This window comes from Anabrus simplex, chromosome 4 (genome assembly GCF_040414725.1).
Source record: "Anabrus simplex isolate iqAnaSimp1 chromosome 4, ASM4041472v1, whole genome shotgun sequence".
NCBI classification, from domain to species: domain Eukaryota; kingdom Metazoa; phylum Arthropoda; class Insecta; order Orthoptera; family Tettigoniidae; genus Anabrus; species Anabrus simplex.
This window is the reverse complement of record NC_090268.1, coordinates 69073064-69086313: the sequence shown is the minus strand read 5'-3', so window position 1 is coordinate 69086313 and position 13250 is coordinate 69073064. Positions and strand designations below refer to the sequence as shown.

Genomic DNA, 13250 nt, shown 5'->3' with positions numbered 1-13250 from the left:
TTCTTATAAATAACAAGAGTGACCACCACGTCTAGGTTATCAGACAAACAAGCCAAGAAGTAATAAATACTCTACTTCAATCATTCCGTGGGCCAGCGCTGTATTCGTTACCTTTCCACGAGGTCAATAAAACGTAACGGTTCTTTGCTAGTTTACATCACCGTCACATGTTTAGTACTTGTTATTGATGCTGTGAGTCATGAAGGTCAGACGAAAACAAGATGGCAACCTATGACTTGCTTGATTGTGTAGAACTCTCTCCAGCGTCATGTCAACGACTTACTACTGTTCTGAGCCATGAGTACCACCAATGGAGAGTTTATCGACAATCTCCCCCATACTCCTCCTCAATACCTTACAAACTTACGTATCGGTATTAAAGTCTTAAAAAAAGTCTTAAATAGTCTGACTCGTTAGTTGAAAGCTCAGCGTACAGCTCATCGGTTTCAGAGCGTCCCGGGTTCGATTCCCGACGGAGTCGGGGATTTTAATCGCTTCTAATTAATTCTTCTGGCTCGGGGACTGGGTGTTTTTGTATGTCCCAACTCTCCCCTTCGTCTTCAGACAACACACCACTCTATCAATCACCACAGAAACACGCAATAATGATTAAAGCCCTCCATATAGGGTTGGCGTTAGGAAGGGCATTCGGTCTAAAACAGGGCCACATCCGTGCAACGCAGTTCGACCCGCGGCCCCACAGGTGTGGGAAAAGCGGTATAAAAAGAAGAAAATCAAAGTCTGAACGAATAACAAGATATTGATATATATATTAGATAAGATACCGTACATAACAAATGCTCTGATAACATGAGAATAAGCCCCTGTGGGTGGGGGATGCAGATGAAGTATACACCCACGGTATCCCTTGCCTGTCGTAAGAGGCGAACTAAAGGGGCCCAAGGGGCTCTCAACTTGGGAGAGTGGGTTGGCGACCACGGGGCCCTTAGCTGAGTCCTAGCATTGCTTCCGCTTACTTGTGCCAGGCTCCTAACATTCATCTATCCTGTCCGACCTCCCTTGGTCAACTCTTGTTCTTTTCCGACCCCGACGGTATTCGAGCCTTCGAGGCCCAGAGACTTTCATTTTCACGCCCTTCGTGGCCCTTGCCTTTCTTCGTCTGTTACTTCAATTTTCGAAGTGACGGACCCCTTCTTACTTTTTCTCTCTCTCTCTACCCCCTGTGCGTGGGGGATGCAGACGAGGAATTCACCCATGGTATCCCCTGCCTGTCGTGAGAGGCAACTAAAAGGGGCGACCAAAGGATGCTTGTATTAGGGTAAGAACCATGAAACTACTTTCGATTAGTACCATCACGCGGGGAACACCATGGGTCGCCTTTACTTGCGGGTAGTACCACTATGTTATGTACACAATAGGTTTGTGATTAGTAGCGCTATATGAGCGACACTGTGGGTCTGTTTTGCCTGGCACGAACCTACTACGCTGGCGTAGCCGGGGGAGAGGTGATACTCCCACGTGGCGCGTCCCAGGTAGCGGATAGGCGGGTCATAACCGGCTTGCCGGCGGACTTGAGATAAAATAGGCTACCTCTGGTGGACTAAACACACTACCCCTGCGGGTGGGGGACGCACGTGTAGATTACACCCGCGGTATCCCCTGCCTGTCGTAAGAGGAGACTAACAGGGGCCCAAGGGGCTCTCAACTTGGGAGTGTGGATTGGCGAACACGGGGCCCTTAGTTGAGTCTTGGCATTGTTTCCACTTACTTGTGCCATGCTCCTCACTTTCGTCTATCCTGTCCGACCTTCCTTGGTCAACTGTTCTTCTCTTCCGACCCCGACGGTATTAGAGCATTCGAGGCCTAGCGAGTCTTTCATTTTCACACCCTTCGTGGCCCTTGCCTTTCTTCGTCCTTTACTTCATTTCTCGAATTGGCGTATCCCTTCTTTCTTTTTTCTCTCTCTGTACCCCCCATGGGTGGGGGACGCAGACGAAAAATACACCCACGGTATCCCCTGCCTGTCGTGAGAGGCAACTAAAAGAGGCGACCAAGGGATGATTTATTAGAACCATGAAACTTCTTTTGATCAGTACCATCACGTGGGGAACGGACTTGCGAATAGTACCACTATATTAGGTACGAAATAGTTTTGTGATTAGTATAAGCAGAGAGTTGGTTCGCCTGTGGGTTTCCAGTACCCGTGAGTCGTACCCACGTGAGCTACACCGTGGGTCTGGGTTTTGCCTGTGTGTTGTACCACTATATGAGCGACACCGTGGATCTGCGTTGCCTGTGATTAGTAACCAATATGTGAGGAACACCACGGGATACCGGCACCCGTGACTAGTACAGGTGGTGGTGGTGGTGATTATTGTTTTAAGGGGAAGTACAACTAGGCAACCATCCTCTATATAACACTAATCAGAGGGAAAAAATGGAAGGGATCCGACACTTCGAAAAATGAAGGTATCGGCCAAAAGAAGACAAGGGCCACGAAGGGCGTGAAAATGAAAGACTCCCTAGCCCTCGCAAACCTAATAGCGTCGGGGTCGGAAAAGAGCAAGAGTTGACCAAGGGAGGTCGGATAGGATAGATGAAAGTGAGGAGCCTGGCACAAGTAAGTGGAAGCAATTCCAGGACTCAGCTACGGGTCCCGTGGTCGCCAACCCACGCTCCAAAGTTCAGAGCCCCTGGGGCCCCTTTTAGTCGCCTCTTACGACAGGCAGGGGATACCGTGGGTGTTATTCTACCGCCCCCACCCACAGGGGAGTGACTAGTACACCTAGGTGAGGAACCTTATCAGTTTGCGTTGCCTTTGAGTGGTGCCACTGTGTGAGAAAAACCATAGGTCTGCGTTACCTGTACGAAGTACAATACTTGTGAGTATTACCATCTTGTGTGGAACACCGTGAGTCTTCGCTACTTTTGATTAGTACCCCAACATGACAAATGCCATGGTTCTACTTTACTCGCGACATGTACCATTCTGATGGGCCGTTGACCTGAATTTTGGACCCCTTTAGACTTCAGGCATCTTAGTTTCAGGGTTGTGCTTTATAAGTGTTCCCTTGGTCAGTAATACCTTTATTTATGATCTTTCTTTGAGTCGAATCCACTGTTTTTTGTGTGCTTGTTTCTTGTTTCCTTTGTTTTTTTGGGGTTCATGTCCATTCATTCCTCATGACATTTTTATTTTTTAATTTTTTAATATCTTTTTCAGTGGATGATTTTGAACTTTTTGTTTTTTTTATTTCGTACCATTAGGGGCCGATGACCTCGATGTTAGGCCTCTTTAAACAACAAGCATCATTATCATCATCATCATCAGTTTTTAGGCCTAAATATAAATAAGTGTCTTTCTCTCCTGGTTGGCTTTCAAATCATAAGTTATGAATTTCATTATGGTCCGTATTGACAATTGATCACTATCAAAGGGTAGGAAGTGTCCACCTATTCAATACTATTAGCTTGTACTTTGTTTTATAAAAGTCGGACTAGTTTCGACCCCATATATATTGGGTCATAAACAGCCACGCTCTTCCAATTTTCGCGATCATAGTTTCTAAGCCTAAATATAAATAAACCGTTTTTCTTACCTGGTTGGCTTTCAAATCATAAGTTATGAACTGGTTTGTTTGTTGTGATGTTCTTAGTCTTTTATGCTGCCACTCAACTCCTATAGATTGGATTACTGCTGCACACCGAGTATAACAATCTGACAGAAAATGGGCGAGAAATAGCAGGGGAGTACCATTAGGGGCCGATGACGTAGATGTTACGCCCCTTTAAACAACAAACGTGATCATCATCACCTTTTCTCGGTATTCCTTCTCGATTCATTTCAGCATTAGAAATAACTTGCTCCAATCAACTTTATCAAATTGTATAACTGCTTAGACTTTCACGGCTGGTGTCCAGTTCTACATCCAAATGTTCCTGTCTTGTAGGCCGTGGTCCAGAAGGGATTTGAGCTCTCGACGTTTCGCTAAAGTTTGCGTACCACATTCATTCTGGACCACAGCCTACGAGTCGGGGAAACTTACATGTAGGATTTATCAAATGAATTTTCAAGGTCTACAACCGCCATGCATGTGAGATGATTTCTTACTATACAATTATTTACGAAAACAGTTGTATTTTTTTTACCGACCGAGCTCGATAGCTGCAGTCGCTTAAGTGCGGCCAGTATCCAGTATTCGGGAGATAGTAGGTTCGAACCCCACTGTCGGCAGCCCTGAAAATGGTTTTCCGTGGTTTCCCATTTCCACACCAGGCAAATGCTGGGGCTGTAACTTATATAGGCCACGGCCGCTTCCTTCCCACTCCTAGCCCTTTCCTCTTCCATCGTCGCCATAAGATCTATCTATGTTGGTGCGACGTAAAGCAACTACAAAAGAAAAGTTGTATTTTTACTATATTTACATCTGCATTTCGTCGCACCATCATAGTTTCAATTTCATCTATTAGCCTTGGGTAGTGAGAGTGAAAGCTGCAGTCGCTTAAGTGCGGCCAGTTTCCAGTATTCGGGAGAAAGTGGGATCGAACCCCACTGTCGACAGCCCTGAAGAAACTTTTCCGTAGTTTCCCATTTTCACACCAGGAAAATGTCCGACTCGTTGGCTGAATGGTCAGCGTACTGGGCTTCGTTTCAGAGGGTCCCGGGTTCGATTCCCGGCTGGGTCGGGGATTTCAACCTTCACTGGTTAATTCAATTGACTCGGGGACTGGGTGTTTGTGCTGTCCCCAACATCCCTGCAACTCACACAGCACACACAACATAGACCTCCACCACAATAACACGCAGTTACCTACATATGTCAGATGCCGCCTACCCTCATTGGTGGGCCTGCCTTACAAGGGCTGCAGCCGTCTAGAAATCGCCACCCCAGTGGGTGGGGGACGCAGACGAATACACCCACGGTTTCCCCTGCCTGTCGTAAGAGGCGACTAAAAGGGGCAACCAACGGATGATTGTATTAGAACCATTAAACTACTTGTGATAAGTACCATCACGCGGGGATCACCATGGGTCGCATTTACTTGCGAGTAGTACCACTATATTAGGTACACAATAGATTTGTGATTAGTAGCAGCAAAGAGTGGTTCACTGTGGGTTTCTAGTACCCGTGATTAGTACCATTGTGAGAAACACCACGGGTCTGGGCGTTGCCTGTGATTAGTGCCACTATATGAGCGACACAGTGGGTCTGCGTTGCCTGTGATTAGTACCCACTATGTGAGGAACACCACTGGAATACCGGCACCCGTGATTAGTACATATAGGTGAGGAAAACCATGGAATTGCGTTGCCTGTGGGTGGCGCCATTGTGTGAGAAACACCATAGGTCTGCGTTACCTGTGCGACGTCCAATACTTGTGGGTAGTACCATCATGTGTTGAACACCGTGAGTCTACGCAACTTTGGATCAGTACCGCAACATGACAAATACCAGGGTTCTAGTTTACTAGCGATAAGTACCATTATGAGGGGCCGTTGACCTGGATTTTGGGCCCCTTTAGACAACAAACATCTTCGATTCTGGATTGTTCAGGAACTGTGCTTTAGAAGAGGTCCCTTGGTCAGTAATACTATTGTTTATGATAGTTTCTGGGTCGGATCCACTGATTAAATTTGCCATTCACTCTTCATCACATTTTTTATTCTGGTCAATGGATGATTCTGTACTTTTACATTTCATTACATTTCGCACCATTAGGGGCTGATGACATAGATGTTAGGCTCCTTCAAACAACAAGCATCATCATCATCTTAGAAATCGTCACACGAAATTATATATATTTTACCTTAAGGCCACGGCCGCTTCCTTCCCACTCCTAGCCCTTTCCTGTGCCACCGTCGCGGTAAGACCTATCTGTGTCGGTGCGACGTAAAGCAACTTGCAAAAAAAAAAAAAGTGCGTCTAATGTCCAGACTAATCACAAATTCCACGAACCTGCTACGCCTGCGGTGATACTCCCACGTGACGCGTCCCAGGTGGCGGATAGGGGGGTCCTAACCGGCTTGCCGGCGGACTTGAGGGAAATAAAATAACTCTCGCGGACCAAACACACACCCCCTGTGGGTGGGGGAGGCAGACGAAGAATTCACCCACGGTATCCCCTGCCTGTCGTAAGAGGCGACTAAAAGGGGCGACCAAGGGATGATCGAATTAGAACCATGAAACTACTTGTAATTAGTACCATCACGCAGGGAACACCATAGGTTCCATTTACTTGCGCGTAGTACCACTCTGTTAGGTACGCAATAGGTTTGTGATTAGTAGCGACCGTTTGTGAATCAGGATGGGGGTCCTACAGTACCTGTGATTCGTACGCCTATATGAGCGACACCATGGTTCTGCCTTACCTATGCTCCGTTCCCACTATGTGAGGAATTCCACGGGATAGTACGGGTCTCTGTGGTTAGTCCATTATGTGAGGAACGCCATGGGTTTGCGTTGCCTTAATAGGTTTGCGTTGCCTGCAAACAGAGCCGCAATGTGCGAAACACCATAGGTCCGTGTTACAAATGCGCATTACACTACCTGTGAATAGTACCATAATGTGTGAAATGCCGCGAGTCGCCGCTACTTTTGATTAGTACTGCAACAATACACAGAGCATGGTTCTACTTTCCTAGCGACAAATACCATTATGAGGGGCTGACGACCTGGATTTTGGACCCGTTTCGACTATAGGCATAATCGGTTCAGCATCGTGCTATAGAAGCAGTCCCTTGGTCGGTAGTACGATTGTTTTGTGCCAGCTTCTGTTCATGTGAGGCACTGATCAACGATCAACTGATCGTTTTAAATTCATATCCGTCCATCCATTCATTCTTCGTCCTCATGGCTTTGAATTCTGGTCAGTGGAACATTTTGGAATTTTAAGTTGTCATTTCATTTCGTCTCATTTCGTACCATTAGCGGCCGATGACCTCGATGTTAGGACCCTTTAAACAACAAACATCAATCATCAATTACTAATCACAAATTAATGATACTTTTCTACTTTCACGTTTATGAACATACCAGGCAAATGCCGGGGCTGTACCTTTATTAAGGCCACAGCCGCTTACTTCCACTTCCTATGCCTTTCCTATCCAATCGTTGCCATAAGACATCTGTGTCAGTGCGACGTAAGGCAAATAGTAAAGCAAATAGCAAAAAAAAAAGAAAAGCGTTTTATGTACAATGTATGTGCGAGTGCTACTGGAGAAACAACTTAACCGGTAGCCTGTAATCATTAATTTGCTTAATTCAGTTTTTGGTTATTTTCTTCTTATTTATAGTTTTTAAAGCCCTAAAGTCGGTGTGAATGAATGAAATGAATTAACTGCGTGATTCACAGTTCAGTCAAATTTTGCTCAACGGACTTGGCATACTTAAGATACTGTGATTTCAAGCAACATAATAGAATTTCATGTAACTATACTTGCTACTAGTGAATAATTTCAGATTAATCTTTGTATTTCATCTTCCCAGGTTGCTTCAGGATTTCATATCTCGTTGAAGACTACGGATTTGGTCTGGGTATAACATTAAATGGCCGCACAATTTGTAACGAAACTGTTTCAGGTGAGTACTGTGTAGAAAGTAAGGCCATAGGTTACCCCCAAATTAATACACTGAGTACTGTGAAAAAGTATAGTGAAGTAGCTGCTGTATCCATCCTTGTTACACAGTTCGCAATTGCCATAAACGCTATTGTCGCTGCTGCTGGTTCATCAGTAATACCATCGCTATATGTGGACGATTTTGCCCTGCATTACAGCGCGCAAATACTGCAGTCGCTGAGCGATGATTACAGCAAGCAATTAGGAGAGTGGAACAGTGGACTTAAGAACATGCCTTCGGTTTTCAACCGCAAAATTCCCTGTTGTTCACTTTTGCCGGAAGCACACTATTCACTCGCATCCTGAGCATTATTTAAGAAATATCGGTATCCTCGTAGTTTACACCAATTTCTTGGCCACGAACCTACTCCGCTGGCGTAGCAGGGGGAGAGGTGATGATCCCACGTGGCGCGTCCCAGGCGGCGGATAGGGGGGTCCCAACCGGCTTGCCGGCGGACTTGAGGGATATAAAATGCCTCTCGCGGAACAAACATACAACCCCCTGTGGGTGGGGGACGCAGGCGAAGAATACACCCACGGTATCCTCTGCCTGTCGCAAGAGGCGAATAAAAGGGGCGGCCAAGGGATGATTGGATTAGAACCATGAAACTACTTGTGATTAGGACCACCACGCGAGGAACACCATGGGTCGCTATTACTTGCGCGTAGTACCACTATGTTAGGTACCAAATAGATTTGTGATTAGTAGCACGCAGGAGCACCGCGCGGTCGGGCTTTTACGGTACCTGTGATTAGTAGCACTATATGAGCGACACCAGGGTTCTGGCTTGCCTATGATTAGTACCCACTATATAAGGAACACCACGGGATAGTACGAGTCCCTATGGTTAGTACTGTACCGGTAAAAGAGCCCGACTCTCAGATTATATTTTAAAGTAAGCAAGTATATAGTTCTCAGGGCAAAAACTGGGTGACTAGTAGCTAGGGCTCGGTACAGGAGGTAGGGTCTTATCTACAAGAAAATTTTGACTTTGACTGAACATGAGTTTATTCATATAAGACATGAAATTGCACATCACCTCCAGGTAGATATAAGTTGTCTTCCACATAATCCTATAATATGGCTCGGATTCTCCAGTTCACCAAGCCGAGCAGGTTGGAACACGTTCCAGAAGATTCCAGGGACTCCGTACAGAAGCGGCTGGACTGTCTGGGTTGGTAGAAGGTAGAGATGCCTCGAACTTTCGAGACCCACGTTGAACCCCGATGATCCTGGCGATGTTGCAGATAACCATTTACTACCTCAGTCCAATGTGACTGAGAGGGTCGATGTCTCCAAGGTCACTCGCAGTACTGATAAATCTGAGTTCATAAGAACCTTGGGTGATTAACCTATTAGCGAAGTCACTGGTTATTATTCGTCAAGACTTTCAAAATTTAACACTCATAAAATGATATGTCTCTGTATACGAGGATTATGAATACTTTCAAAGTTCACCACTAGCAAAAGTCTTCGTCTCTGAATAAATACTGGCAAAAATAACACAAGTCCCTTCTCATGAAACTATGACCAAAGTTAAAGTTCATCACTGGCGAAGGTACAAGTCTTTTAATGAACACGGACGGAAAACACAAGTCCATCCATATGAATAAATTTACAGTCTATCACTGGCGGAATTTATAAAGTTTTGAATCAACACTGGCGAATGTACAAGTCTTTGAATGAACATGGACGAAAAACACAAGTCCATCCACATGAATAAATTTATAATCTATCACTGGCAAGGTATCCAAGTCTTTGAATAAACACAGGTGAGATCCTAAATTTATGTTTTAAAGACGTTGAATGAAGTTAGAGTTCATCACCGGCAAAATCACAAATTTATGCTCACGGGAACTTTGAGCACATTCAGTGATCATCACTATCAAAGTTCGTAAATCACTGTTTATTAGAGGACTGCGTCTCTTAACACTCCAAGTATTGCAGGTTCAATTTATGAAGAATTCGTTCTTTAACATACGTAAATAATACAAGTCCATTTCATGAATAATTGGAAAAATTCCAATCTCGAACACCCGTAAACATTGTAAGTTCAATTATGAAGACTTAGAAAATGTTCTTTAACACTCGAAATATTGCAAGTTCATTTGAGAATACAAGGAAGAATTCGTTCTCCTACACTCGAAGAAAATACAAGTTCACTTTATGAATACTTAGAAAATCACAGAGTTCCTCGTCGGGACTGTCACTACACGACGAAAGTAGCAGCGAGAGTGTCCACGCTGACTACTCAGCGTGAACAGGCTACAGTGGACCCTCCTTTTATTCGATCCGGGACGTCTACGTCACAATACGGCTTGACTGAATATCTCCTGAATCCCTCGATGGATTTACTTGAAACTTGAGCATTGCGACGTTCAGGTGATCCCAAACAAGATGACATATCGCTCAAGCCGCTAGCATAATTATTACGGGAATTACAAAATTTTCCCCGTCGAACATTCGGGAAGATGTGACGTGGAATCTAGAATATACGAGTCCAGGCTGGGAACACGTGGTGTGACGGGCGGGCGGTCTAGCTAGCCCCTGTGGCTACGTCACAGCTCACAGCTGTCCTTCACTCGCTTGCTTGCCCCGCTGACGGTAAACAAACCAGGCGTGCTCAGAACATTACGCGTGATAATTAAATGTCATTTATACTCAAAAATACTCATGTACAGGTCGTAACGGTTACAGTCCACTTATGTGATGAAAACCATAGGTTTGCGTTGCCTGTAAATGGCGCCGCTATGTGTGAAACATCATAGGTCTGTATTACATGTGCGAGTTTCATAACCTGTGAGTAGTACCATAATGTGTGGAATACCGCGAGTCTACGATAATTTTGATTAGTACCGCACCATGACAAATACCATGGTTCTACTCTCCAAGCGATAAGTACCATTAGGAGAGGCCTATAACCTATATTTTGGACCCCTTTAGCTTGCAAGCATCATCCATTCAGTATTGAGCTATAGAAGCAGTACCTTGGTCAGTATTACTATTGTTTTCTGTCAGTTTCTGAGACTGAGGCATTGCGGGTCGGCTCCACTGATTGTTTTAAGTTCATATCCATCCGTTCATTTTTCGTCCTCACGCTTTGAATTCTGGTCAGTGAAGGATTTTGGATTTTATTTTTTCATTGCATTTCGTCTCATTTCGTACCCATCAGGGGCCGATGACCTAGGTGTTAGGCCCCTTAAAACAACAAGCATCATCATCATCACCAATTCCTCGGACTCCTTTTTGATAGCAAATTATCGTGGGAGCCACATGTGCGGCAGTTAAAAGTGCAATGCGTTAAGAAGTTGAATATTTTGAAGTTTCTTAGCAGTACTAATTGGGAAGCTGACTGCACAGTGCTCCTACGCTTCTATAGGACACATACTTCATCCAGGTTAGACTATGGCAGTGCAGCATATGGCTCAGCAAGACCATGCGTTCTTGTATGATTGAACAGTATCCATCACAGCGGGGTTACCACGAACCTACTACGGTGGCGTAGTAGGGGGAGAGGTGATACTCCCACGTGGCGCGTCCCAGGTGGCGGATAGGGGGGTCCTAACCGGTTTGCCGGCGGACTTGAGGGAAATAAAATACCTCTCGCGGACCAAACACACTACCCCCTGCGGGTGGGGGACGCACATGTAGAATACACCCGCGGTATCCCCTGCCTGTCGTAAGAGGCGACAAAAAGGGGCGACCTTGGCGTGGACATGGATTGCGGTTTGGAATAATGTGATGGACCTCTTGTGGATGGGAGAGGCTGAATACATCCATAGGTAATCCCTGCCTGTCGTAGAAGGCGACTTAAAGGGTCATGTGGCCATGGTCCCCTCTTTATTTTTTATTATTTTTCCGAGGGTCAGATGTAGACCATTCAAAATTTGATGTGCGTGCTGCCCGGCGATGGAGCTCCTATGTGTGCGACTACGCTCGAAAGCCCGTGCCAGCAACCACCCAGGACGCAGCGGGTGGGAGTATCATGTACCCGGGCAGTGGTATCCGCCTGACAACGCAGGTCCCCGCACAGCCGAATGCCAGAAGGACATATTATTATTAATTATTTTTATTTATTTTTTCTATTGCTAGTGCTCTGTACACGCTATGGGGTACATGCTATTGCGGGTGACCGGAGGAAGGGAGTCCTAGTGCTCATTGCCTCGGTCATCCCGTATTAGGCATCGTTCAACATCGGACCCCGGGCAATACCTGCTACGACCAGGTGGGTATTGCCTTGGCTGCTTGGTTCGGCTACAGAGACCCCTGATCGGAGTGGGTGGCATTCGGGGAGGATGCTATCGGGCATGGCTTCCAAACGAAGTCGGCTCTCACAAGGTGGTCGCCCACCTAAGTCTTTAACTTTTGCTTCCCTGAGAGGTTCAACTCCCTGGGAACATGCGCAGCGTGAAGGAATGGGATCCAGCTTCCCTAGGTTTCTGGTCGCTACCAGAACCGATGGGCAGGATTTTAAGCTGGTGAAGTCGATCCTGTTTAGTAGACACATCGAAGGCGTCTATGGCGAACTGGAGGAACTTAAGAAAATGCGCAACGGTAGTTTGCTTCTAAAGACTCGTACAGCACTGCAAGCTGATCAGTTGCTTAAGTGCGAGCACTTTGGCGAAATCCCCGTCAAAGTGGAGGAGCATAAGTCCTTGAACCTGGTTCGCGGAGTCATCTTCCACCGCGACCTTATTTTGAACACTGACGACGAGTTGATGGAAGACATGAAGAACCGTGGCGTGACACACGTCCGGCGCATTACGCGCAAGGTCAACGGTGAAGACGTTGCCACTGGTGCCTTCATTGTCTCTTTCAAGTTGTCAGTGTTACCAGAGAAAGTCAAGGTAACAACTTATCGTTGCGATGTGAGGCCGTACATCCCGCCTCCTATGCGATGCTATCAATGCCAGCGATTCGGACATATGGTATCTCGCTGTTCGAATCAGGCTGTATGTGGTACATGTGGACGAGTAGCTCACGGCGCGGAGGAGTGCACAACTCCATACAAGTGCACTAACTGCTCCGGTTTTCATTCTCCTCGGGATCGGAATTGTCCGACATACCTGAGTGAGAAGAAGATCCAGGAGATCAAGACCCTGGATGGTCTTTCCTACCAGGAAGCGCGCCGTAAGTTTCATTCTATGAATACACCTGCCCGTACACTCGACTATAGCTTGATAGCTCAGAGTCTTCCAGGTTCGTCATTTACGACCAAGACACCTGTCCAGACCGCTGCGCCCAAGGCGACTGTTGCTGCTCCCAGCAACGTCGCGAATAGTCAAAGCTCGAAGGGGGGGACCACCCCACCTTCGACCAACCAGAAGTCTGTGCCGGCTGGCAGTTCCCAGCCGGCACAGCAAGGGGGGAAGACTAAGTCTCCCCCCCCTAGGAGGTCGACGAAAGTCGTGCCCCAGCCGGCGGAGGCGGCATCGTCGACCAGGGCTGGGAAACCATCTCCCAGCCCGTCTAAACTCGAAAAAAGAAGGGGAAGAAGAGCGCCCGTCCTGAGCGCTCTCGGACTTCCCCTGCGAAGGAGAAGTCATGCCCCCCATCTGGGGGATATGAATCTGCGCCAGGAGGCACTCCTGCTCCAAAACCGGCGCGCTCTCCTCGTAGGGGACCCCCTCGCGCCCGAAAAGCGTCGAAGTTCTGGGCGACACCCCTGCC

At 46.6% G+C, this 13250-nt stretch overlaps 1 protein-coding gene across 1 annotated transcript in view; it reads left to right on the top strand.

Annotated features, from left to right (window-relative positions):
• The window catches only part of LOC136871627 (uncharacterized), a 160997-nt gene that overhangs the window by 121915 nt on the left and 25832 nt on the right, over nt 1-13250 (top strand). The window contains exon 6 of the mRNA XM_067145094.2: nt 7449-7541. Within this exon, the coding sequence (XP_067001195.2) occupies nt 7449-7541 (93 nt within the window). The remainder of the gene's footprint in view (nt 1-7448; nt 7542-13250) is intronic.